The 27949-nt window shown below is 59.8% G+C and overlaps 1 protein-coding gene across 2 annotated transcripts; it reads left to right on the top strand.

Moving 5' to 3' along the window:
- The first annotated feature begins 660 nt into the window (after positions 1–660).
- On the top strand, positions 661–25939 carry SRL (sarcalumenin). 2 transcript variants are annotated; one of them, XM_027882779.1, is made up of 7 exons: positions 707–767; positions 10994–11092; positions 11982–12077; positions 15540–15575; positions 20021–20137; positions 20857–21090; positions 22256–25939. In XM_027882779.1, exons 1-7 carry the CDS (start codon positions 707–709, stop codon positions 23065–23067), a joined length of 1455 nt encoding a protein of 484 aa, XP_027738580.1. In that variant the 3' UTR covers positions 23068–25939. The 2 variants fall into 2 exon arrangements, with proteins under 2 accessions (XP_027738581.1, XP_027738580.1); XM_027882780.1 differs by lacking the exon at positions 15540–15575 and having other exon boundaries at positions 661–767.
- The last annotated feature ends 2010 nt before the right edge of the window (positions 25940–27949 follow it).

Below are 27949 nucleotides of genomic sequence, written 5' to 3'. Positions count from 1 at the left end.
AGTGGCTCCTGCAGTGATGGAGCCCAGTGGCCACTCTGCTACAGCCAGACGGGGACAGCAGGGGTGGCTGCCACCCTACAGGCGAGGGTGGCAGGAGCTGGTGACCCTGTGCCTCTGGCTGTGGGGAGGGGACACTGCCCACGCTGCCAGCACAGTGCCAGTGCCAGTGGGGCCGCTGCCAGGGTGGAAAGGGACACGTCTTGCCTGTGGGGTGTGTGGCATTGCATGGAGTTGTGACCTGCGGTGGCTTGAGGGGACATCGAATCAGCCCAGGACGAGGTGCTTGGGGACATCCCCCTTCGGGGACACTGCGGCGCTCACTTCCCCTCCGTAAAATGCTGCTCCGGCCCAAACGGAGCCTCAGGAGCTGAGCCAGCCCAAGGAACTCCACTAGACCAGGCCAGCAGGACCCTGTGACGGGGACAGTGACCCCCACACGGGCAGTGCCACCCCGGGGACCCCACGCCAGAAGGTGTCCCGTGCCATCCCATCCCCGACACGAGCCATTCATTCCCAGCGCTGCCGCTGTGCCCCATCCCTGTCCCCGTCCCCATTCCCAGGGCCCCCGGGAGCGGAAGGACGGCGGCGGCAGCATCTGTGCGGGCAGCTGCCTGCCCTGCCTGCCCTGCCTGCCCTGCCTGCCCTGCCCCGCGCCGCCGCCGTATAAATAGAGGCAGCGAGCGTCAGGGAGCTCCTGGCAGCCACCATGAAGGGCCTCAACCTGCTCTGCTGCTGCGTGGCCTCGCTCCTGCTCCTCAGCACCGCAGGTACGGCCACGCACCGGCCGGGGGGGCTCACGGGGGCTGGGGGCACCCCTGGGGGCTGGGGGTGCCCGCGGGGCTCTGGGAACTGGCAGGGCTATGGGGTCCCCACAGGGCTGGGGGTGCCCTTGGGGCTGCGGAGACACCGTGGGACTGCGGGGACCCCACGGGGCTGTGAGTAACTGTGGGTGCCTGTGGGGTTATGGGGTCCTCATTGGGCTGGGGGTACCCATGCAGTTATGGGGTCCCCGTGGGGCTCTGGGTGCCCTTGGAGCTGTGGGGACCCCACAGGGCTTTAGGGAACTCATGGGGTGGTGGGTGCCAGCAGGGTTGTGGGGTCCTCACGGGGCTGTGGGGACCCCATGGACCCTGCAGAGCTGGGGGTGCCTGTGGGGCTATAGGGTCCCCATGGGGCTGTTGGTGCCTGTGGGGCTGTGGGGATCTCATGGGGCTGTGGGTCCCAATGGGACTGTGAGTTCCTGCAGGGCTATGGGGTCCTCACGGGGCTGTGGGTCCCCACGGGGATGCTGGATCCCATGGGGCTGTGGGTCTATGAGGCTGCAGGTGCCCATGGGGCTGGGGGGCCCAGTTGTGGGGTCCCCACAGGGCTGCAGGTGCCTGTGTGGGGCTGTGGGTGCCCTGCAGGGTCGCAGGTACCTGTGGGGCTGCAGGTGCAGGTAGAACTGTGGGTGCCTGTGGGGCTGAGGGTGCAGATGAGGCTCTGGGGTGCCCGGTAAGCCCAGCCTGCCCCCGAGGGCTGGGAGCAGGGCAGGGCGGCAGGGGTACAGCCGGCTGGGCTCCCTGGCAGCTCTGCCAGGGCTGCAGAGTCACCCCAAAACGTGCTGGGGGGCCAGGGACAGGAGGGGATGGCAGGGGGTGCAGGCTGGGGTCCCTCTTACGGAGTCAGGGTGGGCGCAGGGGCTGTGCTGCTGCTACCGTGCCCTGGGGGCACTGTCACCTGTGGCTGCCGTGGTGCCTTGATTTTGGACTGTGAGGAGTCGGGGGGGGAGGGGGGGGCTGCCAGGGCGCTGGGGATCTCTGATGAGCCCGTACCCCCTTCCCCGGGGCTGTCCCATCCCCGCTCAGCACCCCGATCCGCGGCCGGGCGTCCCTGGGGCCGCGTGGTGGGGCGGCATCGCTGGTACCCTTGCTTGCCCTTGAGTTAATTTGGGCTGGTTCTCTGCCTGGCCGGGCTCCGGCGGCCGCGCAGCCGGGAGAGGGGGGCGGCTATGTATGGAAACAGCCGTGTAAGGGGACACTGCGCTCCCTGCAGCCCCCCCGCCCCGCGCCGCCGCAGCCCCGCGCTCGAGCACCAGCAGCTGCCGCCTTCCAGCACCCGGCACCCCCGGCCCCGCCGAGTTTTGGCCTTTTAAGGGCATCTTGGGCCGTTCCTGGGAATGAATGGGCTTGGGGGCCGGTGACACACCCCGACAGCACTGGGGTGACCTCCATGGGGCCACCGGTCGGGTCGGTGGGTGGGGGTTGGAAAGGACCTCTATGGGCATAGCTGGTGGCCGGTGCCACCTCTGGCTGGGCTGGTGGCCCTGTGGGACATCTGGGGGTTGTCATCGTGGTGGGTGACCACCAGCCCAGGTCTTGGCTGTGCTGAGGCTGGCATGGGGGCTGGCATGGCCCTCTCAAAGGCCACGGAGGTGTGTTGGGGTCCCCACACTTGGCACATCCTGCTTATTGAGGGGTCCCATAATTTATTCTGATCCTGTAGGTTCGCAAAAAAGCTGTAAGCAGTGGCACCTGCCCACGGTTCTGTTCCACAGGAACTGGTGGGATCTGCAGGATGAGTTTTGCTTTTCCTTTAGTGCCAAGCCAGGCTCTTGGACCCAGCTCCTTTGGGGTGCAGGAAGTGGCTTGTGGGGGGTGTTTCTTCTGTTTCTGGGCCATGTCTTTCCATTCAGCTGCTTGTTTGGTGAAGAGAAGGGCGTGGAAGTCCAGTGGGGAATCAAGGCCTTCACTGAGACATCATGGCAAGGTGTGGTCCTCGGGGTTTAGTGATGCCTGGGGCCACTGGGGCCCTGTCACTGTTCCCAGAGGCCAGCTGTGGGAACTGCCCTGTGCCTGCACTCCTACAGTCCCAGTCAAAATGACCCATGGCCCATGTGGCCAGGGCTGGCAAAGCTCCCGAGTATGGCCAGAAGCCCCAGCAGGGACTGGCACCCACTGCAGGGCTGGGTGGTGGCTCGTGGTGAGGGCACCACGTGGTGGTGGCAGCTCCATCCACTCCTGCCTGTGGGAATGTCTCCTTCCCTGCACTCACACCTCGGGCAGAGCTCAGCCATGCCAGGCTGGGTGACCCCTGTGGCCACCAGGAATGGGCCACGGCGATGCTGGCAGGGCAGTGCCCAGACACCAAGCTTGGCAGCTTTGCCCTGGGGAGCCTTTGGCCCCACAGCCATCACAGATTTGAGTGGGATAGCAATGCCATCCCCACCTCCAAGCTGGGAGAGGGACTGGGGAAAGCCCTGGCTCTTGGTGTCCTCCTGCAAGGCACGGTGGGGCTGGCACAGGCAGCAAGCATGGGAGTCCTCATCCTGCCTCAGCCTCATCTCCAGGTCAGCTCGGGATGAGCTCCACCACCATGTCCTCCTCATGGCATCTTGGGTTTGTTCCCCATCACCCTGGACATGTCACCTCATACGCCATCTCATGGAATGTGTCACCTTGGGGTGTCCCCATCATCTGGAATGTGTCACTTCAGGGTGGGCTCCACCTCCCAGGACAGAACATCTTGGGAGTGGGACTGTGGGACCCAGGCACAGTCCCCGTGGAGACCCCCCACCCTGACCATCCCAGGCCAGTGCTGCCCATGATAACCAGCGTCCCCAGAGGTGGGGACAGCTGTGCCCCAGTGGCACCCCACTGGACTCACTCCACTGCCCAGCACTGGCACAGCCATGGGCACCACTGCCATTGGGTGGCTGCAGTGAGACAGGGGGCTTGGGATGCATCAGGCACCTGTGGATTCTGGGTGCTTGTGCTACCTGCATCCCTGTCACACCCCTGGTGCCACACCTGGAGGAGACCCTGGTCCCTGTGGGTGCCCTATCTCACTGCCAAGCTGTTGGCTGAGCAAACCAAAGCAGATGTTGGGCGGGTTGGTTGTGCTGTGACACTCTCTCCATTATCCATCTTTGTCTCAGCTGAGCAAGAAGGCCAGGACAGCTCCCTTGTACATGGCCTTGGTGGCACAGGGACACCAGCAGGTCTCTGTGACCTGGGAGGGCCGTGCTGTGCCCTGTCCAGGGAAAACGCTCTCTCCATGTCCCCCCCGTGTCCCCCTCACCGATCCAGGGTGTCAAAACCCCAGCCTGGCAGCCAGTCAGGGTGACCAGATCACTCATGGAATTGCCTGTTCCCTGGGCTCTGCAGGAACAGCAGGGCTCTGCTGAGCTATTTTCAGCCCACGGGGACATTTCCCTTGTAAGTGATAGCTGGAGGAAGCCGAGAGCTCGTGTGCCGGTGGGGGCTGCTGGAGGGGCCGGGGGGGCTCCAGCCGGGCACCCCCAGCCAGGATGGGGGGTTGGCAGTGTCAGCACAGCCCTGGTGCCAGCCAGGCACGTGGCTCAACCCTCCCCACACGTGGGGCATGCCATGGGACACGGCCCAGAGCTATGGGACCCTGTTCCTGTGCTGGAGTGCCGGGTCAGACCCCCAGGGCTGGGAATCCCTGCCTGGCTCCACCAGACACTGTCTGCCCGGACATTCCCGTGGATTTGAGGATCTTTTGGGAAAACAGGTCATCGTGCATTAGAGTCCAGTTTGGCAAGTCCAAGGGCTGCCCAGGGGACCAAGAATGCTTGGGATGCCCCAAGGAGGGATGGGCAACCTTCCTTCATTCAGGAAGGCTGAGTGCATGGAGCATGTTCCTCAGGGGACACTCCTGGGATTGGTTGGTGAAGCCTCCCGTGGTTGGAAACGAGGGGACAGGCCCAGTGGGACCTCTTGGAAGTCCCTCCTCCAGCCCCAGCTGTGCCACAGTATGTCCCTCAGGTCCCTCAGCATTTCTCTGGGCTGCAGACCCTGCAAGGGACACCACGGGTTGATGTTCCTCGATGTGCAGCGTGACATCTGCCTGTGCCAAAATACCTGATGTTTCCGGGCTGTCTTCTCACTGACAGACCCAGATCTCCTTGGCCAGGAAGCAGCAAGTGCTTCATCTCCCACCTCCCTCATCTTCCTGTCTTCTGCAAGTCAGGGGTTCAGGGTTCCTTCCAGATCTTTAGGGTGGGGAGACTGGAATAAACACCCCACAGCACTGATTCCTCATTTTCATCTCTATATTCAGAAAGCTTCGAGCCTGGTTTTAATCCTTTTGGTAGATCCTGATGAGGTTTTTTTACCATTTTCTAATCAAAATATCATGCTGTTCTATTCAACTCTTTACAGAAATCAAATCAATTTATGACTTTTTTCGACTAAACTTAAAATCTCCTGCACAGATGAGGCCAATTAGTCTGACAAAGCTGTTACCTAGATCTCTCTCTGCATTGAAAAAACTGGAATATACTGGCTTTATCCCGGTGTTTTGGGATCACGAAGCTTCTGGGATGTGACGATGTGTCTGGGCATCCTGAGTTTTGGGGTGCACATGGGTCTTGTGTCCTCTGGGCTGCCTGAGCCCTTGTGGGACACTTCCCTCTGAAGGTGTTGGCCTGGCTGGCTCCAAACTGGTGCTGGGCCACAGGCTGCTTCAATCCCAAGTGAAAGCCACAGAGACATCACAGAACCCGACAGGCAAGGACATCATCATGAAATGGGGTCTTGTGGAAAAGCAGGGGGGGGGGGGGGTCTGCAGCAGGTCCAACTGGAAAATCCCAGAAAGTCCCAGGCTTTGTGTCCAGTCATTCTCCATGAGGTTCCAAAGAGCTTTGTCAGAACAAAGGCAGGGATGGACGGTGCGAGGTCCCCCAGGGATCCCACAGGGAGGGCGTGGGGAGTACAGGACTAGCAGGAGCCAGTGGATAATACCCCCAGGGCTGCAGGGCTTGGGATCCAGGCAGGGGAAGGGGGCGTGTGAAAAGCCATTCCCTGCCATCACCGGCCCCACGCTCGGGGCTCCGATTTCTGCTGCAGGGGGAGAGTGTCCCTCCAGGGCCACCTGTGCCCATCAGTCCCTCCTCACTGTCCTCCTCGAGGATCCATTTTGGAGCCAGGTCTTCGCCTTTCTGTACATCTCTGTGCAGGGATGGAGGGGACTCTGTGATGTTCAGCCTCCGGCAGACACCCCTACCCTTCCCTCAGGGGCTTTTCCCGGGTGCAAACAAGCTGTGGCATCCTGTGCCGCACAGAGTCCCACTGTGAGCTCTCCACCCCTGCTGTCACTGCCGGGAAAAGGGTCCCCAGGCAGCTGACAGCCCCCCCGGAGGAGACTGGGGGTGGCAGGGGCAGTGCAGGACCCTCTGGGAGGTCAGGTCCCTGAGGGGAGCAGGGCGAGGGCTCCCCTCCCGTGCCACCCATCTGCTTGGCACAATGCAAGGTGTGAGCGCAGGGAGCCCCGGTGTCACTTTACACCGTGGCTGTCCCCTCCCGGAGCCCACGGGGGGCCCCCAGGTGCGGACGTCACCCTTGGCTGGCAGCAGGGTGAGGGGCTGGGGCCAGCGGCCCAGGGGGCTGGGGCTTCTCCGCAGCTCCTCCTGATCCCCACGTACAGTTGCTGCCGCCCTATTTTTAGCCCCGGGAGGGTGCACGGAGGGTGTTAAGCCCGTAACCTTCGGCCCACTTCGCACTCATCGCCCGGCCATCAGCAGGCCAGCACGACTCACCCCACCGGGGACTGGGGGACCATGTAGGGGAAACAGGAGGGAGAAGGAGGTGCAAAGGGGACAGGGACTTTGTGTGAGACGTTGAAGGTCACAGGAAAAAAAGCCCATGAGCAGCCCACTGGCAGGAGCACCCCTGTGGGAGTGCCTGAGGGATATTTCCCTCTCCCTGTAAGGGATGGCTTGTGGTGGGCACTGGGGTTGCAGTTGCGCCTGGCCATTGGTGGGTGATGGCCCCTCTGGGTCAGGGGAGACACACAGACCCCAGACAAAGCCCTCAGGACATTCAGGGTCTCCCCTGCCTGGTCCTGCCCCCTTTCTCCACTTTGACCATCACTCCTCTTCCAGCCCTCCAGGTCACCAGCTATTTTGGGCCCAAGCTCACAGTATCCCTATTCCCATCAGATTAGAGGATCCTCCAGTGACCCAGGCTGGTTTCCAGACCACCAGGGCCAGGCAGGGGCATGTTGGCCCCCAGCCACCCAGGGTTTTGCAGGTCAAACATAAATGTTCCCCTTTAAGCAGCTCCTGCAGGGTCCCAGGGGTCCCACGGGAAGGTGACCTGGAAGACAAGGGCAGGAGGCAGGAGGGCGAGAGCTGCCATCTCCCACCACCCATCTGCCTTCCATCTGGGAGCTGAACCGGTAGCACAGATGCACCTGCAAGCCATGTGCCAGCAAAGGCCAGGGAGGTCAGTGAGGGCACAGACAGGGTGACCCACACGCCCAGGTTGGGCACGGTGAGGAGCTGTGTCCTCTGCCGTGCCAGGGAGCCGAGAGCCGCTGGGAATGCGGGCAGGCTGGGGGCAGCCTGTCTCTCCCAGTGCCTGCTGCTGGCACGGCACGAGCCTCCCGATGCGTCCTGATGCCAGGTAACAGCCCCACGGGCACAACGGAGATACAGCCACCCGCCCAGCATCGGGACAAACTGGGCTGGGTGGTCTGGGGCTGGCACCGTGCTGGTCCCAGCCCTGCTCCTCCCGGACTCAGCCACCGTGCCCCGGCTTTGCTGAGGTCCTGCCGATGCTCCACGGGACGCTGTCCCGTGGCTCCTGCACGGACACGGCGTGGCAGCAGGAGCAGAGGGCTGCCCGTGCCCAGCGCTGCCCGCTCTCCTCCCTCAGCCTGGGTGGAGATGGCATTTTTTCCTGCTTGGCATCTGCTTGCCAGCTGGCGTACAAAGGAATTACTTTCCTCTGAAGTGCTCCCCTGGCACTAGGCGTTTGGGGGGATTATTTAGACCAGCAGCAACTGTCTGTAATGGAGACAGTATAGCCGTGATCTTTTATTTTTGGCACCCGTCGACTAATGTTAAATTGCGGTTGGAGCCTATGGAAAATACGGATGGATTCTCCCGGGCCACAGAACAAACTCATTGTGTCCCCGCCAGCGGCACGGCGAGGCAGATGCTTTCCTAGTGAAGGGACAGTCACAATAAATAGCTCCCGAGCCCTGCAGCCGGGGTCAGTGCCTGCCTGCGGAAAGGCAGGACCCCGAGCTGGGAAGCCCCTTGTGCCAGGAAGCTCCTCCCTCTCACCCTGCCACTCACCACGGCTGGTGTGATGCTCTCCCGAGCCAGGGCTGGGGAAGGACCCTTTTAACCTGCCAAGTGCCCACAGCCCCCCTCAAAATTGTTATTCTTACTCCTTTCCCCCGTTTTTTAGGGCTGCTTTGCCGCCTTCCTGCAGTGCTTTGTGGTGGGTGGCAGCCTCAACCAGCACAGCCACAGAGCTCTCTGCTAGCTCGGCTTTGCGCCCCAAAAACGCATCTTTGAGCCCAACCTCTTGCGACGGGGACAGAAAACTGAGCTGGGCCTAGAGAAGGTTTGGGGATGAGTTTTAAACCTCTCGGTAACAGCCACGACTCCTCCCCCAGGGCCCCCCCCGTGCTGGCGGGGGTCGGTGGGTGCCCCAAATATCCACGTGCCGGCCGCGGGTGAGACTGACCGAGCTGTTCTCATCGTTTAGAGCCGCGCACCCCCGGCACGGACCACGGTGCTGCCCAAAGCCCCCTGCCAGCCACAGAGCCCCGGCTGCAGGAGAAGGTGGCTGATGGCAGCCCCGAGGAGGAGCAAGACGGTGGCGCTGCCAACGCCTCCCTGCCCGGCGCCGCTGAGGAGGGACGTGGAGAGGGGGAGGAAGAACCGGCGAGCAGCCTGAGCAGGGGGCTGGGGCCAGGGGACAGCCGGACGGAGGAGAGCACCGAGGAGAAGGGACAGAGCCCGGGGGAGGATGCCGTGGCAGCCCATCACGGAGGGATCCACGGCTCTGGCACGCAAGATGCCAACCATGCCGGGGAGGATGAAGAGGAAACAGAGGAGCCAACAGCGGCGTCTCCTCTGGAGGGGGGAGAAGAAGGGGATGAGCAGAGCCTGGAGGAAAATGATGAGCAAGGAGAGTCTGAAGAAGGTCACCATGGGGGGTCTGAGGAAGATGAAGGCAAGGGAGAGTCTGAGGAGGAGGGAGACTCTAAGGAGGAGAAGGAATCTGAGGAAGATGGTGAGAGGTCGGAGAACGGAACTGAAGGGAGTGATAAGGAAGCAGCCAGCGCTTCTGACAAAGAGAGCCATGGCAAACCAGCAGCTGTTGGCACGGGAGCAGCCAGGGATGGCCCTGCCAGCTGCCATCACCCACCCTGTGGGGACGAAGCAGAAGACCCACCAGCAGCAGATCCACCAGCAGCAGCGGAAGACCCGCCAGCAAAAGAGGACCCCCCAGCAGTGGCAGAAGATCCCCCAGCAGCAGCAGAAGACCCCCCAGCAGTGGCAGAAGACCCCCCAGCAGCGGCAGAAGACCCTCCTGCAGATGATCCCCCAGTGGCAGAAACAGAGGTCCCCAGCACCCCCCCAGCTGCCGCCGAGCCCCGGCACAGCCAGAGAGGTTGGAATCTTTTCTTGTGGGTGTGCTCTAGCGGCGAGAGTGACCTACTATCAACCCCGGTGGAGCTGAGCTTGGCACATTAAACCTCGCCTAGTGCATGGCCCTGTCCTAACGCTTGTGCTTCCCCACCTGCCCCTAACACGGCCGTGGGCAGCGGGGGCGCAGCAGGAGCCCGCAGGTGCTCGGCACAGCAGTGCCAAAACTGGCTGATATTCCCCTCGCTCCGCTTTAAGTCCATGATGTCTTCTCAGGGATGTGGACGTGGATAAGATTTTTAAGCCCCAGGCCCCTTCCAGCACCCACAGACATCTTAAAGGCTCTTTATCCTCCACCCGCAGAGGCCTCCGGACCCTCAGCTCGGTGCAGGGGCAGGATGCTCCCGGGATGGTGGGTCTCTTCTCCACCAGCTCTTGGTTCACAGGGAAAGTGTGAAGAGCTAATCCAGGCCAATGAGTTACCAGTGCATTGGCCGTGCTCAATCAATCAGTGAAAGGCTAACTGAGGGAAAGGGACACCCCCCACCAGGGTTCCCTAGAAATACTTGTAGACTTTGGCCCACGGGTTGGGCAGCGACCTTTGGACCCAGCTGAGTCTTTTTATCTTGTTCATCTACCAGCTCAAAAAACCTCCTATTTTTCCCAAAAGGCAAGCCCAGTTTGGTCTCTGTGGCTTCACTTGGCAAGTCAAAAGGTCTTCCTCAGTCCAATGCTATGCAGATGTTCAACACAGTCCCACGGCTTGGTGGTGCCACCCTTGGCCCTGGTGTCCCCAGACCTGTCCCCAAACCCCATTCCAGCCCAACCCAGTTCCCCTTATCGAAAAGCTCTTGGAGGCTCTTGGAGTGCCAGCACCTCCATGGTGAGGACGCCCCTGTCTCCAAGTTTGGGGGACACTGGGGTGCCTTCCCTGGATGGAGGCAGCTGCCTCATGCTCCCCACATCTGGGATGGAGCCACGAGGCACAGGGCACCGCGCAGAGGGCTCCGGGATGATGTGGGGGCAGAGGTGGGAGAACCGGGAGGAAACGACCCTGCTGGCAAAGGCAAGGCAGCCGGGACGTCCTCCAGGAGCCAGAGCCAGCCCCGTCCTCGTGAATCCCGGCTCAATGTGTAGTTCTTGCGGGGAACGGGCAAAGAGAGACATCAGCACAGAGCCTGCACTCGAGGCAGAGCCCCCAGGGAGCAGCAGCAGCAGCAGCCGCCGGGGGAAGCACCGGGGCCCCGTCGGGCAGCAGCTGCCACGTTCTTGTGCTGCGTCCCAACCCCGGGAGTACCTTCCAGGCACGTCCTTCGCATTCCCCGGGAGCGGCCGGGCCCCTCCTCGGAGCCAAGCAGTTGCCCAGGATGCTTCCCCCAGCAGGCACAGCCCTGGCAGCCTCCAGGAGCCTCAGGGGAAGCAGGCGGCATGCCGAGGGTGACGGGGCCGCTGGGGAGCACACACGCCCTGAGCCTGCGGGCACGGTGTGCCCGCAGGCTCAGGGCGTGTGTGCTCCCCGTGCCCTCCGCCCGGCGGTCGCTTGCGTGAGCTCCTGTGTGGGTTCTGCCCTCCAGCAGTAACGGGTCTCTCGCTTTTCTCCTCCAGAAGAGGTTGAAGATGCCAGCGAGCCAACCAAGCGCGACCGGTCCCACTTGGAGAACACCCTCAAGCTGAACGAGGAGAAACCCGCCGATGATGTCTCAGGTGAGGGGGGGACAACGCACACCCTGCTCCTTCAGCCCACGCCATCCCTGCAGGACAGGCTCCTCACCATTCTGCACTGATGGGATTTTCCTTCCCTAGAGTGCTTTGATTTTAACCTTCCTTCTTCCAGGTCTGGTAATGCCACGTCTTCAATAGCTGTCCTTTGGCTCCTCTTGGGTTAATGTATTTTAGGTATTTCAAGGACAGCCCCACGGGTGTACAAGAATTAGGAGGGTAGAGAGGCTGGAAGATGCAGCTGGCAAACTGGGCACGCCTCTGCCCGGAGAAACCTGGGGCAGCTCATAACAAAGAGCTGGGATTTTTATTCCAGTTATTTTTGGGGCTTTGCTACTCTAAGGGTTTCTTCTGCGGGCCCCGTGAGAGGTCTGGGCTGGTAAGACAATGAGAAGAGATACTGTGGAAAAAGGTCCTCCTTTTTTTTCCAGTGAGCAGTTTAAGGGCCATGCCAGGAAGCCCTGGCACACTGGTGGAGGGATTTTTGGGATCGTGGGTGTTGAGTGCTAAACAGCACTTAGAAGGGATGTTCCTTCCATCAGCTGCTGGCAGCAGATGGGGACAGTGCCCAGAAGGAAACACGAGCAGGCATCAAAATCGTAGAATCTTAAAATGATTTGGGTTGGGAGAGACCTTGAAGAACACCCCATTCCAAACCCCTGCCATGGGCAGGGACACCTTCCATTAGACCAGGTTACTTCAAGCCCTGTCCAACCTGGCCTTGGACACTTCCAGGGATCCAGGGGCAGCCACAGCTGCTCTGGGCAATATGTGTGACTGGGATTAGTTTGGCCAAGAGTTCAGCTGGGAGCCAAGTCTCTTGATCGCAGTGGGGTTTGCATTTCACCTGCCCACATGTTTCCCCCTCCCCCAGGAGTACTGCAGCGGCTGAGGAAGATCTACCACTCCTCCATCAAGCCCCTGGAGCACTCCTACAGATACAACGAGCTGAGGCAGCATGAGATCACAGGTAATGCCACGGGCACTGGGGTCTCCAGCGTCACCAGGTCCTTGGGATGCAGATAACAGCGCAGAGAGCGGATCATGGAAAGCCTCGGATAGTGTGTCTTCCTTTGCAGCTTCCCAAGAAGTCCATGCCCATGCTGGGCTTACAGGCCATGCCCTAGTGAACCCAGCAGCGGGGTTTCCTGCATCTGCCTTAGCCCATCTGCTGTCAGGGCCATCTGTGTGGGCTGAGCATTGAGCCCTGCCTGCTCTGGGTCCCCCACCTGCTCAACATCAATGCCCTGTCCCCCTGCCAAGCAGAGATCACGGCCCAACGAAACAGCCTTGGCAAGGAAGCTCAGGACCTCTCAAGGCTGGGGATGAGCTTTCTGGGGGTGGCTGGAGCTGGCATCCTTCCTGATGGGTGCAGGACACAGCCATGTGGGCACGGTATCCCTCAAGCTCCACAGCCTTCACTCATCCTGAGCGTTGGAGTTTCCATCCCTGGGCAATCTCAGACACGCTGGGTGGGTGAGCAGGTCCCTGTGGCCCCTGGCATGGTGTGGGCTGAGCCCAGCCACACGTGTGTCCCTCCAGAAGAGGAAGCCCTGCCCTAAGATGCTCACAAACTATAAAAAGCTCTTGTGACTACAAGCAGCCTCACTTCCCAAGCACAGAGGGCTCAGTCCTAAGTCTGAGGTCCCTGTTCACTGGGGTAGCTCTCCTATGCACCCTTACCCAAGCTCTGTCCTGAGCCAAGGCCAGATGTGCCCTGAGCATCCAGGGGATGCTGGAGCCCCTGCTGCTGGTGACCCAGGGCTTCGTGCCCACATCCACGTCCTGCCAAGGTCCTGAAGTTGTCCTCCATGTCCTGCAGCTCAGCCTGCATCCCCAGGTTTCCAGGCCCAACCACCCAAAGATGTGCCCTCTCTCCTGGTGAGGCAGGGCCAGGATAAACCCTCCCCACAGATCTGCCTTTTACAACTGGGCTGGCTCCACCACACAGTCCTAAGTTCAGCTGGGCAAACCCCTGGGGTACATCCCTGCAGGGCAGAACCCCAGCTTTCCAAGCATCCTCACTGCAGCTCCCAAACCTGGGTCAGACATTCCATAAATAGGCTGGAACAGCTCCCTGCCCAGCCAGCCCATCTCCAGCACTGAGCCAGTGGGGAGCACAGGGAACCCATGGGGCAGGGACAGGGTTACAGAGTCCCCACCACCAGCCCAGACCCTGTCCCCTCAAGACACAGGGCATGCTGGACATCACCCACCCCCCACCCACGGGGTTCTGGAAGGGGTGGGTCTCACGAAACATGAGCTGTGCCCTCACCCGCCTTGCTCTGTGCTGGTGCCAGTGGCTGGGGACCATGATTCGTTTGCCATGTGGGTGAGTAACTGAGGGTCACAGCAGCACGTCCTGCTGCAGCCTGACTGTCACCCCACAGCCGCTGGGGTGTCCCCTGGCACAGCCAGCACAGCACTGCCTCGTGCCTGGGAAAGGAGCGCCAGGAACATAGGGCTGGCATCCCAGCATGCATCCCCACAGGTCCAGCAACATCCCAAACTCCTCTCCAAGCTGCTCTGGCCCATGTTGGTGGCATTTGCTGTCAACTCAACCTGGCACACAGTTTAGGAGGATGATTGGGGTTACAGGGGCAGCTGGTGGGCTCTAACCCTCACTTTGCTGTTCACAGCCAGAGGATGCAGCCCCAGCCTCAGCTCCCAGCCCTCAGGACATCCCACCCTGCCCTTCATCCATCCCATGCCCAAGCAGCCACCTCCCTGCTCCCTTTTTGGGAGGAAGCAATTGTTTCCCAGTTCCCCACTGCCTTTCTCCCTCTCAGCTCCAGAGGAAACAACCACCAACCCTTGTGTTTTCCCAGCCCCTCTCAAACCCAAGTCCCGAACAGAACTCCCCTCAGGCAGCAGGTCCTGCTGTGCCTCACAGCCTCACCTCAGTGCTCTGTCACACCTCACGGTGAGGAACAGCCCCTCTTGGGCTGACAGCTCTCAGGTCAGCTCCCAGCACACCCCACTGTGTCCTACACGGCACCCTCACGGTGCAGATGCTGCCCCAGCACTGCCTCAGGGAAGGGCACGGGGATGCTGCATTGCCTGCAGTCCTTGGCTCAGCTGGGAGACAACCTAGCTGTGCTCCCCTCCCCTCCAAAATATTTCAGTGGCCACCAAACTCCTTGAAGGATCCCTGACAGCCCAGCCATCCCCTGGCACACACAGCCCCATCCTGGAAACCTCCAGCTCAGCAGTTTGCCTCTCATACCCACAGATCCAGCTTGTCCCAGTCCCTCATTAGCAGTGTAATTAGAGAAACCTGCACATTAGTTACAGGGTTGGCCCAGGGAGCCCTCTTGACCTTGCAGGGCAGGTGAGGACACCCTGGGAGCCCTCTCAGCCCTTCCCCTGCACGGTGCCCCTGTCCCTAGGAGGTTCACTCCAGCACTGGTGTCCCTGCAGGGTGGGAGATGTCCCCACCCCTGTCCCCCTCCGTAAGAGGGGGGAGGCTGGAGGTTGCAGAGCTGCTGGCTCAGCTGGCTGGGAAGAGTGGGACAGCTGGGAGAGCGGCAAGGCAGGAGTGTCACGGAATATGTGTGACCTTTGGAGCTGTAAGCCAATCTAGAGGGGTGCCATGGCAGGCACCCTCGCCCCTCCATTACACAGCAGCCTTCCATTTTGTCTCCCTTCCCCTCGGCTCTGTTCACAGCAGTGGAATCCAAGTTGTCCCTCTGCTCCCCACAACGTGTGAGAACACCCGTGGAACCGAGTGTCACCTGTCCTGGGGGAGTTGTGACTGTCACCGTCAGCTCTGAATTGCCAGGGTGCATCCCAGAAAGCTCCCACACACCCTCTGCTTAAGCCTGGCAGATGCCATCTCCTTCTCCCTGCCTGCCACCCTCCCGCCTCCCCGCTCAGCCATCCCACGTGGATGCAGGCACGCTCCAGCTGGGTCCAACCCTGTGCTTGGAGGGACTGTCCTTAGCTGAGAGTCAGGGATTCTCCCAGTCCGGCCACGGGAAGCTTGCTGTGAGGTCATGCCAGGTTGTGGTGCATGCTGGTGGCCCTAATTACTGATATGTGCTAATTAGCAAGTTCCCCCCTGCAAGGAATGACCTCCCAGCTGCCATCGCCAGCCACGGGGGTGGGGTACAGCTGACCCCAGGACACTTGCCAGGTCGGTGGCAGTCCTAGCCCTGGCTGGTTGGGCTCTGTGTCTCGGTGAACACCTTTGGGGAAGGCAATAACCCTCTGAGCAGCGCAGGGTTGGGGTGCAGGACGCCCCAAGCCACATCCCCGTTGTGCAGGAAGATGAGTTCAGTGCTTATTCTGGGAGCTCACGGGCTGTAACTCCATCTCTCCTGCTGGGAATGTGGCTGTCAGCTCCCTCCTTGCCCTGGGCCACACCCAGGCTGCTGCCCCCCTCCTCGGACTCACATTTCCTTTTCTCTCTCCCCGTGTCCCCCGCTAACAGCTTACCCCGGACGCACCCTGGGCTCCTCGGCCACAGGTTGGTATCGCTGCCTGCTCCCTGCATGCTGCCAGCGCTGCCTCTGGCTGGCCCAGGCACCTGGCTCAGCACAGCCACGCTTCCCAGGCACCGGCACACCCGGCAGCCACCGTGCCGTGGCACCCACGGGGGCCAGAGTTCCCAGCCCTTCCAGAGCCTGGTTCACTTGTCCCAGCCTGAATCCCAACAGCCCCCTCCTTCCTGAAATTCCCACCTCGTCCAGGCCCTTTCCCTCTTGGGTTAACACTGAGAGGTTGTGCATTGCTCTGGCCACGGCAGTTTCTGATAGTCCTGTGGGAATGGCTGGGGGAGCTGGGGGGGCTCAGCCTGGAGAAAAGGAGGATCAGGGGGGACCTTCTGGCTCTCTACAACTCTCTGACAGGAGGGGGAAGCCGGAGGTGTCAGGCTCTGCTCCCAGGGAACAGGGACAGGACAAGAAGAAATGGCCTCAAGCTGTGCCAGGGGAGGTTTGGGTGGGATATGGGGAAAATTTCTTCACTGGAAGGGCGCTGGTCCAGCTGCCCAGGGCAGTGGTGGTGTCACCATCCCTGGAGGGATTTAAAAGCCATGTGGATGTGGAACTTGGGGACATGGGTTAGTGGTGGCCTTGGCAGTGCTGGGGTAGTGGTTGGACTTAATCTTAGAGGTCTTTTCCAACCTAAACAATTCCATGATTCTGTGTGTTGGACCTATAGGTTGTTCTCTCATCCATCGCGTAACTGGAGGAGCCCAGACAGTTACCCACACTGTAGTGGGGACCTCTTCCCACCCTTCATCTTCCTACACACAGAAACTCCTGTGAATGTCCCCCCTTGATCCCTGCTGGCTGCAGTTTAAGCCGCAGCTGTCCCAGTAACACGGGCTGGCCCCTGCCTGGCGGCCTCGGCCCCCTCGGGAGCCCGAGCTGGCTCCTCTCCCTGCCTCTCCTGCTCTGGGTGTGCTGGAGAAGCAGGAGATGGGAGACTGTCCAAGAAATGCCAGCCAACACCCAGCCCTTCCCCTGGGCCCCGTGATGCACCATGGGGACAACGTCCCTGCTGAGATACAAGCTGGGGAATCCCATCTCCTGTCCCTCCTGTCCTACCCCACGGCCACACTGTCAGACCCTGCTGAACTGGGCTCCTTTGGACACGGATACAACTCTGGCAGAGCCCTGCCAGGGCCTGGAGAGCCTCTGGCTCCCTGCTGTGCCAGAGTGGCAGTAGCAGAGCGGGCTGTAGATATTTATAGCATATTCCGATAGCTGTCTTATCTGCATCTCTGGTTCGGGTGCTCGCAGGCTGCCTGGGTGGGCGTGGGCACAGGGGGGGCACGGTGTGGAGGAGGCACAGACCATCTGCAGCCACACTGGCTCGTCCTGCCATCTGTGGGCACACGTGTCTTGATGATACTCACGGATTTTGAAGCTTTGGGAGCGAGCTGGCCAGCCCTCCGAGGGCTGCTGGATCCGTGCTGTGGGCAGAGTGGCTGCTGGTGTTTGTGGTTCGAGGATGGGGTCAGTCAGGCCCTTCTGCTGGCCTTGAGGACAAGGAGAGGGAACACCTGGTCCAGTGTTCATCATAGAATTATGGAATGGTTTAAGTTGGAAGGGACCTTAAAGCCCATCTCATTCCACCCCCTGCCATGGGCAGGGACACCTTCCACCAGCCCAGGTTGCTCCAAGCCCCATCCAACCTGGCCTTGGACACTTCCAGGGCTGGGGCAGCCACAGCTTCTCTGGGCAACCTGTGCCAGGGCCTCCCCACCCTCCCAGACAAGGATTCCTTCCCAATGTCCCCTCTAACCCTGCCCTGTGTCAGTTTGAAGCCATTCCCCCTTGTCCTGTCCCTCCAGGCCCTTGTCCAAAGTCCCTCTCCAGCTCTCTCGGAGCCCCTTTAGTCACTGGAAGGGGCTCCAAGGTCTCCCCAGAGCCATCTATTCTCCTGCCCCAGAGCAGCCACGCTCCTAACAAAGGGCAGCCTGGCATTGCCGCGGGGAGAAACCTCCCAGAAAGCCACCGCTCTAGGAAAGAAAAACTACTTGGGCATGCAAATTGGAATTGCAGTTTGCTGCAACCCCCAGGGCTGAGCAGCCCAAGCAGACGCAGGCTCTGCCGGGGGGATGAGCTGGAGGCTCGTCTGAGCTTGAGCTGGGAGCGAGCAGCCACAGGGTGGCTGGAGAGAGCCGCGGTGGCGGAGCTGCCGCCAGCCCAGCCCAGCCCAGCCCAGCCCAGCCCAGCCCAGCCCAGCCCAGCCCTGCCCAGCCTCCGGCGAGCTCTGCCTCTTTTCTCCTCTCCGGACCATCAAGGTGACCCAAATTGCTGCTGACAGACATGGCACGGGGACATAGCAGGGACAGAAGCCAGGCCAACACCCTCCCGGGTGGGAGATGCTCCCTGCTCTCGCAGAATCCACACACGGCCTCATGTTGTGGGAGCTGCTGTGCTCCCTGCAGAGCTGTGAGGACCCAGTGCCTGTCACTGCCCACGCAGCCCGCGGGGGTGGAGGTGGGCTCCACGAGCTGTGGGTGACCCGGCAGAGGGGCTGTCCCTGGGCAGAGGGGTGGACGTGCAGAGGAGCCGGAGCTCGGGGGTGCCCACGTTCACATGGCCACACCTGCCCAGGGACGTGTTACGAAAGAGCACATGGGGACCCACCCCAAACCTCTGGCACAACATCACAGGGGTAATAATAATAATACTAACAACCATTTGAAACCCAATTACAGCTGGCAGGCAAGCAGAGCAGCGGCGACAGAGAGGCAAAGGAATGATTAATAATGAAAGTCCAAGGTGTCGACATTTGCTTTGGTCCTGTGGGAGATGATAAGGTTGGATCCCCATGGATTGCAGGCAGCAGAAAGGACCATCCATCCCCTGCTTTGGAGAGGAGGGCTGAGCTGCATGGATGCAGCAGTGCCCTGTGGAAAGATGTCCCCAGCCCATTTCCTTGCCTGGTGGTGACATGGTGGCTCTGCAATGGGTAGGAGGGCAGGAGGAGACTGGAACACTCTGCCCAGCTCCTGTTCCCACAGTCAGATGGGCTCAGTGTGGAGCTGCCATGCAGTGCCCTCCAGTGCCCTCGGGGCAGGAGCTCAGCACCGTGGGGACTTGGTGGCTTCCCCCATGTCGAAGATGGATCCCTGGCTTTGTGGAAAGCTGCTGGCTCCTGGGTGGGCAGCAGCCGTGGAGGATCAGGGTCTCTCAGCTACCTCAGGGAAAATAACTCTGCCTTAGGCACAGGGATGAAGAGAAGGTGCTGAGGGCAGCACAGCTCAAGGGCATCTCCTTGCCTTGGTTCGTGGTGGAAGGCTCAGCTCTGGTTGAGACAGCAGCTCCCAGCTCCTCTGGTGTCATCCAGCCCATTGTCTGACTGGAGTCCTGCTGGCAACAATGGGATGGACCCTCTCCCACCCTGAGTGTAGGATGGGGTTGGTTCCCATCAATGGGAATTCACCCAGGTTTTGATTCCATTTCTGGCCTAATTTGGACCTGAGATGACCATCAGTCTCCTGGCTACCCTGGGCACAACTCGGGGGCTGGCACAGGCCAGGGCCTTCTCCAGCTCCGCTGACTGCCTGCTCGGTGTCCTGGGGGCTGGGGGATTGAGTGCTGTGGGCACAGGCTGATTGCAGGAGCCCCATCTGAGCAGGGATTTCTCCTGGGGGCACTGGCAGTGTGTGTCCAGGGACCTCTGTGCTCCTGGCCCCACGGCATGGCATGAAGACAGGTCTTTATGGGCGCATCACCAGCTCCTGGGGAACACTGCAGGACTTGAAGAGTGTGGGATAGGGACTATAATTCACTCTCCTCCTGTCTTTGCCCCAAGCCCAAAGTGGGGCTGTTTTTCCAGCCTGCCCTCCCCACACCCAGCTGGAGCCTCACACCCAGCTCACACCCAGGCAGTGACCTCCTGTTTGGCCAGAGGGTTGGGAGCCACGGCCCGGGGGCAGATCCCTGCGGGGATACGGCAGAAAGGCTTGCAGGCAGCTGGCACCAGGCTTGCACCGCGCTTACCGAGCCCCGAAGCTCCTGAAACCGCAGCAGCTCCCTCTGCACGAGGTGCTCGCCCGGCTCAGGCACGGCCTCCTCCTCGGCACGTCCCGTGCTTTGCGGTGCCCGCCTTCAGCCAACACCCCCAGCCCGCAGCCAGCCCCGAACTCACCCCGGCTAAACCGAGACAAGGTTTAAAAGACCTTCCAGTCGTCCGTAGCGGAGGGGCCAAACCCCGGCGAGCGGCAGGCGGCGAGGTGGGCTCTGCCGCAGAGCACGGGGACATCCCGCTGGCGGGGCCGGCGCTGGGCAATGCCTTGGCTGGTGAATGGCTGGTGGCCCCCCGAGGGCGGCTGTTCCCCCGGCAGCACCACCGCCTCGCTGGGGTGGGATGCTCGTTCCAGCCGGCCGCTAATGGCACGGCGGCGACGGCTATTGTTCCTTCACTTCCTCTTGTTATTTCCCCTCTCCGCAGATGGGGAGATCACTTCCAAGCCCATGGTGCTATTCCTGGGACCGTGGAGCGTCGGCAAATCCTCCATGATAAACTACCTCCTGGGGCTGGACAACACTCCCTACCAGCTGTACACAGGTACGCCACGCTCACTGCTCTGCCCACGGCTGTGCCGGCGCCTGCATTTCCACACCGCGTGGTCAACAATTCCCAGCCACACGTCTTTGATTCCCCCTTGTTACGACAGGGAGGTCGAGATCTGCTCCGTCCCGCCTGGCTGCGGTGCCATGTGGAGGGAGAGGTTCCCCATCACAGCCCCAGGGTCTGTCCTACTCCCCAGGGTGGGGGAAGGAGTCACTCCCACAATATCCTCCTCATCCTGCAGTGCAGGGGTGAGGCTCCCAACCCCTACAGCAGTGGTCACATCACAAAGGCAACCTGCCTTTGTCTTCTCCCCATCCCTCCTCACATGGAGCCAGGTCATTCACCCTCCCAGGAGAAAAGTCATTCCCCTCCTCCCTGCTCCCACAGATGTCATCTCACAGCTGAGAGCAGATGCCCACGGCCACCTCAGCGCTGTGGTAATGAGGCTCTGGGAGGTGGTTCCCCAGGCCACCTTATGCAGTCAGGCCAATTCCAGAGCAAGCAGCCCCCACAGAAAACAGAAAAGCCCTACTGGCATTTTCCCAACAAGTTTGGGCAGAAATTTCACAGCCCTACTGCTTGCCCTGCCCCATCTCTTGGAAAGCACACAGTGCTCCTGGTGCTGGTGGTGCTCCCAGCCTCAGGCCAGCCCTGCTGTGTCCATAACCTGGCATGGGTTTCACGCCTCTGCCGCTCCTCTCATCGTTGCACAGGGGCAGAACCCACCACCTCCGAGTTCACCGTCATCATGCACGGCCCCAAGCTGAAGACCATCGAGGGCATCGTGATGGCTGCTGACAGCGCCCGCTCCTTCTCGCCCCTGGAGAAGTTTGGGCAGAACTTCTTGGAGAAGTTGATAGGGATCGAGGTGCCCCACAAACTGCTGGAGCGAGTCACCTTCGTGGACACTCCGGGCATCATCGAAAACCGCAAGCAGCAAGAACGAGGTAGGGGTTCACTGGGCTCACCTGAGGGACCCCAGAAAAGATGCTCTACTGGTCTGAGGTGACAAAGGTGGTTGAAGCACAATGGGGAAGAGCCCTGGGCCACAAAAGAGGTCTTGCACTGGAGGGGATGGTGACGTTTCTATGCCCATGGCTATGGCAGCAGCAGTTCAGACCTGGGGAACATACCTAGAGCAGACATTGCTGCTGTTATTTCCTGAGAACTCCTTGGGCTGCTGATTGTCCACCTCAGCTCATCGGTTAATGCCCTGTTTGTCACCCTTGGAGCCAGGCTTGGCCAATGGCTGGTGCTACAGTGGGGACCAGAGAAACACCAGTCTGTTCCCAGAGCACCTGTGGTGCCAGGACAGATCAGCAGTGCTCCTTGACCTGGATATCTGCAATGATGTGGCTGATAAGCACGTCCAGAGAAGGGGACAGAGCTGGGGAAGGGGCTGGAGCACAAGTCTGATGAGGAGCAGCTGGTGGAGCTGGGGGGGCTCAGCCTGGAGAAAAGGAGGCTCAGGGGGGACCTTCTGGCTCTGCAACTCCCTGACAAGAGGGGGGAGCTGGGGGGGGTGTCAGGCTCCGCTCCCAGGGAACAAGAAACAGGGCAATGGCCTCAAGTTGTGCCAGGGGAGGTTTAGGTTGGCTATCTGGGGAAACTTGGGGTGGTCAGGCACCAGCACAGGCTGCCCAGGGCAGTGACAGTTACCACTCTTGGAGGGATTTAACAGCCGTGTGGATGTGGCACTTGGGGATGTGGGTCAGTGGTGGCCTTGGCAGCTCTGGGGCAATGGCTGGACCTGATGGTCTCAGAGAGCTTTTCAAATCTTAAGGATTCTGTGATCCTGTGACTCAATATCTGCTCACAGGAGCAGCAGGAACCTGTGGCCTACAGCAGGGAGAAAGGTTTCGAGGGGAGCTGAGGGTATGATACAACTAGTCACAGGCTCAGACATCCAGAGATGGGTTTTTACATCTCTGAAGTGTTTCAGCACATGAGAAACAGTTTCTAGGCTGCAGGGGAAGTCTGCTGTGCCTCACACCCTGTCCAACCTGAATGGGGCACAAGGCACTGCAGGCTCAAGGTTTATCTGTCCCTTGATGAAGGGACTCATCCTGTGCTGGCCACTACTGCTGGAGTTCTCTCTTTCCTCTCCTAAAGGTTACCCGTTCAACGACGTGTGCCAGTGGTTCATTGACAGAGCCGACCTCATCTTCGTTGTCTTTGACCCCACGAAGCTGGACGTGGGCTTGGAGCTGGAGATGCTGTTCCGCCAGCTGAAGGGCCGCGAGTCTCAGATCCGAATCATCCTGAACAAAGCCGACAGCCTGGCCACCCAGGAGCTGATGAGAGTCTACGGCGCCTTGTTCTGGAGCCTGGCTCCTCTCATCAACGTCACAGAGCCACCCAGGGTGTACGTCAGCTCCTTCTGGCCCCATGACTACCACCCCGAAACCCACAGGGACCTGTTCCTCAAGGAAGAGATATCGCTCCTGGAGGATCTCAACCAGGTGATTGAGAACAGGATGGAAAACAAGATCGCCTTCATCCGCCAGCACGCCATCCGCGTGCGCATCCACGCCCTGCTGGTCGACCGCTACCTGCAGACCTACAAGGACAAAATGACCTTCTTTAGCGATGGAGAACTGGTGTTCAGGGACATTGTGGAAGATCCTGACAGGTTCTTTATCTTTAAGTCCATTCTGGCAAAGACCAATGTCAGCAAATTTGACCTCCCCAACCGTGAGGCTTACAAGGACTTCTTTGGCATCAACCCCATCACCAGTTTCAAGCTGCTGTCTCAGCAGTGTTCCTACATGGGAGGGTGTTTCCTGGAGAAGATTGAGAAGGCCATCACCCGCGAGCTTCCCGACCTCTTGGGAAGCCTCGGCCTGGGGAAGAAGCCCAACGTCCTCTCCTGCGACGTCACCGGCTGCGGTGAAACCCCAAAGAATCGCTACAGGAAACCCTAAGGTGATCCGTAACCCAACCGTCCACGTGTTCCTACTGGTGAATGAGCTTATGTCTTATCTGTCCAAAAAGCCACGGTTTGTCAACCCTTTGAGTGCCGCGCCGGCAAAGGCTGCCGTACGGTGAGGACTTTGAGTCATTGACCTCGACAGCAGGGGAAGATGGGTGGGCAGAAGAAAGAGAATAAAAACTGTGAATTCCTGACATTTTACCTTTGTTCTTTCGAGTAGAAGGCAATGTTTAAGCTGTAAGTATGAGCAATGCACGGGGAGCTAGAACAGCAGCTGCTTTTCCACTGATGCCAAGAGTGTGCGAAAAGGAATTTCAACCTCTGCATCCCCGAAGACACGAGGGAGCGAGAACGAGGGCACGGCGTGAGAGCACAGGGGAGAGCAGTGACACACTAACCCAGGCACCACCGGGAGCCCCGGGCCAAAGTGCTGCTCGAGGAAAGAGAGGCCAGGTCCCAGCTGCTGTTTTCTCGCACAAACATGCTACAGATCTCGGCAAATATTGATCTCGTTTTTCTTTCCAAGACTTCTAGGTCACCTGGTGAGTTCTCCTTCCATTTAGCAGCTGAGATGATTTTCACCTGGGTGTTCACCTTAAGAAGGGGCGTTTGCAGAGGTGTTTTTAGCTCCAGACAAGTAGCTGTGATGGGATTTGGAAGTCCATGTCAGAGGAGGAAGTGGGTTGGGAAGGAGCGGCCAGCAGCGGCTGAGCTGTGCTGGAGGAAGAGGGCCAGCACCCGAAACCACGAGGAGCTGTGAGCAGGGATTCCTTCCCCTGTGTCAGCACAGGAGAGGGCACTCTGTGCATGTGAGTGTCATTAACTCAAAATCCACGCTGCCAAGTGCCACCTGCGGATCAGCAGGGCTCTGAGGGTGAGGATTTGGCAGTTCAAGTCCATGTTGATGATTCCTCAGTCAGACCCCCACGTTTTCGTGCTCCACGGAGGGAGGCAGGAATGGGAGGGTCACAAGTTGTGAAGTGGAAAAGGTCACATCCCTTTTGCCCACCTGCTGCTCTGCCCTTCCCCAGGATAGTTCAGGCAGGTTTCTGGGGCTTGTTTTCCAAACTCCTCCCATTGTAGCCATTTGTTGGCTCATTTCTGAGCATCGCTGCTCAGTCCTGAAGGAGTATTGCTTTGGAAGCACCCGAGCAGGGTGAGGTTCCCCACGGACAGCTGACCTTGAAACCTGGCCCTCATGGACAGCATGGCTGGCTGCTGACCCAAGCCCAAGCCAACCAGGAGGTAGATTTTTTTGTCCTGGATGGAGACTGGCACCTTCAAGCCCACATGGAGCTGCTGAACATCCTTTGTCCTTCCTCCTGCCAAACGTCCATGGTGAAACCTCTGGAGCAGAAGGACTTCCCTTTGACAGAAACAAGAGGACATGGAAGTGCTGGCTGAGGCAAGAAAAAGGCAAAAGGAATGAAAGATGGAAAGAGAAAGCTGGGAATGGAAGGCTGTGTTGTGATGGGAAGGGTGTGAAGGGCAGCACCCCACATCTCCATGTGTGCAGCGGGACACGAGCTCAGGCAGGAGAACTGTGGGAGCTCCACATTCCCATGTGCTGCAAAGAAAAGGTCCCCTTGAGTCCAGGTGAGTTTGGGGGGACGCTGCCCCAGGGACTGCCATGCTCCTGACCTCTGCTTTGAGGTAGGACTTTACATTTGAACTAATGAAGCCAAGATCCAAATCTACGTCCAAGCATGGGAAGGGGCGTGGCTCAGGCAGAGGGATTTTGCCTGCAGTGCAGAGGGGTTCGAGGTGCAAGGGAAGGCAAGAATGTCAGAGGGAGCAGCAGCCAGAGCAGCCTGGAGAGAAATGATGTGCTCATGAGTCAGTGCATGAGCTCAAAGTGATGTCTCAAACCTGCCCAAGCGCTGCTGCCCCTCTACTGCTGTTCCTTCTTTGTTGTACATGATCCCACTGCCCATCAGTGTCCCTCTCCGTCTCACTGCTCACTCTCCTCTGCTCGGCTGGTCTGCATGGTTTACTCAAGAGGTAATGGAATTGAAACACTGACAGAAACGGGCTAATGCTGTCACTGTTCCTGCTGTTGCACTGTGTGTCACTGTCACATTGAGCAAAGGCCATCAAACATTTCTATTTGTGAGGGTTGTATCGCACCATCTCTGTCCTTGTTGCCCTGTGCCCCCTAAAGCCTGTGGGGTAGCCAGGGAAAGGCCCCCCCATCCCACAAGAAGCATTGACCTGGAAGGCGCTGTTGCTCTGTTCTCAGGCTGCTCCCATCGTTCTCCCCCTCCTTTCTCTGGTTTCCTTTCCTCTTGCTTTATTTTCCAGCCCTCATCGCCTCTCCTCCTCCCTTCCCCATCCCTTCGGCACCCGCACGCCCCGTGCAAAGCCCCGTGCCCGCGTCTTGGATGTGGCTCCTCCGTGACAGCAAAAACCCTTTCCCCCCTCTGACGTGGTGTGCTTGGGTTCTGTTTCTGCACCAGTGGCTTCAGAAGTGGGGGGCTGTTCCCTGCTCCCCGTCCCACACGATGACTCGGCTCCGTGCTGGCTCGGGGAGGTGACGCCACCGCGACGCTTCCTCTCCCGTGGCTCCGAGTGGCTGTCAGTCCCAAGAGGATTGCAGTTCCCAGCCCAGCTCTTGCTGAGCTTTCTTAGGAGATCTCTGGGAATGTGGGAGTGCAAATGGGGAGCAAGGAGGCCTTTTTGTTCTGCTAAGAAACCCCAAGCACCCACAGCACTGGGGGGGGGGTGAGCGTCTCACCCAAGAGCACTGCGGGAGGGAGGGAGCTGGAACACAGGCCTGTGTAGATGCCCCTGATCGTGTGCATTGGGATAAAACTGTCAGCTTGAACATCAGCCTGTCTAATAAAACCTGGTATTTTCCAAGCACATTCCCTGGAGATGCTTGTTTTGTTTCTCCTGCTGGTGTGGGAGTGAGTGCCTGGGGTTGGGGAGACTGAGGGGGTGCAGCTGCAGGGAGCAAGGCAGGAATTCCCATCTCCTTCCCTGAACCCCAGCCTTATCCCCATCCCTTGCACGGGATCTGCCAGCCATGCCTGAGTCATTTGGCTGCTTTTCCAACCTGGCTTCCTGTGCCTTAGGCCCAACAGGCAAAGAAAACCCCAACTCCTTTGCTTTGTGCCTCAGGGCAGAGTGATTCTCCCTGGTGAGACAGATCCTTGCTCCAATCTGCCCCTGGTGAGACAGATCCTTGCTCCAATCTGCCCCAGGAGATGCTGGTCGGGGACCACGGCAGAAGGAAGGGGTCAGGGACCCGGAGGAAAACAGGGGATGGGGTCCACAGCAGAGGGCAGGGATTTGCGGACCATGGAGGAAGGCAGGGATTTGGGGATCATGGAGGAAGGCAGGGATTTGGGGACCATGGAGGAAGGCAGGGATTTGGGGATCATGGAGGAAGGCAGGGATTTGGGGACCATGGAGGAAGGCAGGGATTTGGGGATCATGGAGGAAGGCAGGGATTTGGGGATCATGGAGGAGGATAGGGGTTTGGGGACCGTGGGGGAGGACAAGGGGTTGTGGAGCATGAGGAGGACAGTGACTTGGGGACTATGGAAGAGGGCAGGGATTTGGGGACCACAGAGGAGGGCAGGGGTGGGGGACCACAGGGAACAGCAGGGGCTCTCACCAACCACCCAGCGAGGGGCGGATGGAGGGACCCTCCCACCGGCAACCGGGGCTGATGCAAACTGCTCGTTATAACCCTATTCCTGGCCTGTCTGTCTGTCTTTCCAACTATCTGTCTCGCTCACTAATCAAAGAAAATTGTTCCAAGAAAGCTGGGAGAAGAGAAGGAATGTCTCACTTGGCTTCCTTCGGAAAGTCTGGAAAAACCGTGGCATCTCGACGTGCGTGAAGGTCTGCCTGGCGAGGAGCACATTTTCCTTCCAAAGCTGCTGCAAAGATGTGAATCATGAGCCGGTAACGCTGCTGGCAGAGCGCACACCAACTCCAGGGAGACGTGGTGCTGGCAGCAGCTCCGCTGTAATCTCCTGGACGGAAAAGACAAACATTTGTCATCGTGACATTGCCGGGGGAGAGCTGCTGGTGCTGCCGAGAGCCCGGTGGTGGCCGGATCCCGCCTGTGCTCGGGGTGCTCCCGCCAAGGGCAGCGTCCAGCAGGTTTTCCAGAGGTCTCCAAAGCTTCTCAAACACCACCCAAGGGGTTTACAGTGCCTTTTGGTTGTCCTCCATGACATCAACCCCTCAGTGGCATCTCTGCATTTCAGGGATGAAAATAACCCGTATCCAACCATCAGAAAAGGAGCAAAACCCTTTGGAAAGGTCTGCTGGGAGCTGGAGGCTGCCCTGGTGCTCTGCCTGCTGCATGCTGGAGGTCACCCTGTGCCACCACCCCCATCCAGCCTGACCCTTGCTGTCCCCATGCATCCAAGGCTGGGGATAACCCCCCCCGATAATGTCCCATGCCGCAATTGGAAGCCCCCCAGTAGCTGTGGCACGTTCATGAAGCCGCTCACTCCCTCCCCAGATGGTCACAAAAATCTACCCGCCTGGTTGTCTACCCCAGAGCTGGGGCTGCCACCTTCCCTGCTGGCAGCAGATGCTCGACACAGCTCCCAGGACAAACAAAACGCCCTTTCCACGCAAGTCCCTCCTTTTTGGGACTTTGGAGCTCTGTGCAGCACCGAGAACTCCCTGGCTCGCCCTGACCCCAGCCCTCCAGCAACCCTCCCAAGACAGGCTGGGCTCAGTTCCATCCCCACTTGCCTGCTCCGAGTCAGAGGAGTTGCAACACTGAGCGTGGATGTGCAGAGTGTGCCCTCAGGACACGTCCCTCCTCAAACCAGAGCACTGCAGCCAGTTTGTGCCTGCAGAGAGCCCCCAAATCAACACATTTTCCCCAAGATGTGTATGTGCAGGGC

Source organism: Empidonax traillii, unplaced genomic scaffold (genome assembly GCF_003031625.1).
Source record: "Empidonax traillii isolate 1590-97213 ecotype Southwest subspecies unplaced genomic scaffold, ASM303162v1 scaffold111:size2041728, whole genome shotgun sequence".
In the NCBI taxonomy this organism is placed as follows: domain Eukaryota; kingdom Metazoa; phylum Chordata; class Aves; order Passeriformes; family Tyrannidae; genus Empidonax; species Empidonax traillii.
Note: the sequence above shows the minus strand (reverse complement) of the source record. Positions and strands in the feature narration are given on the sequence as shown.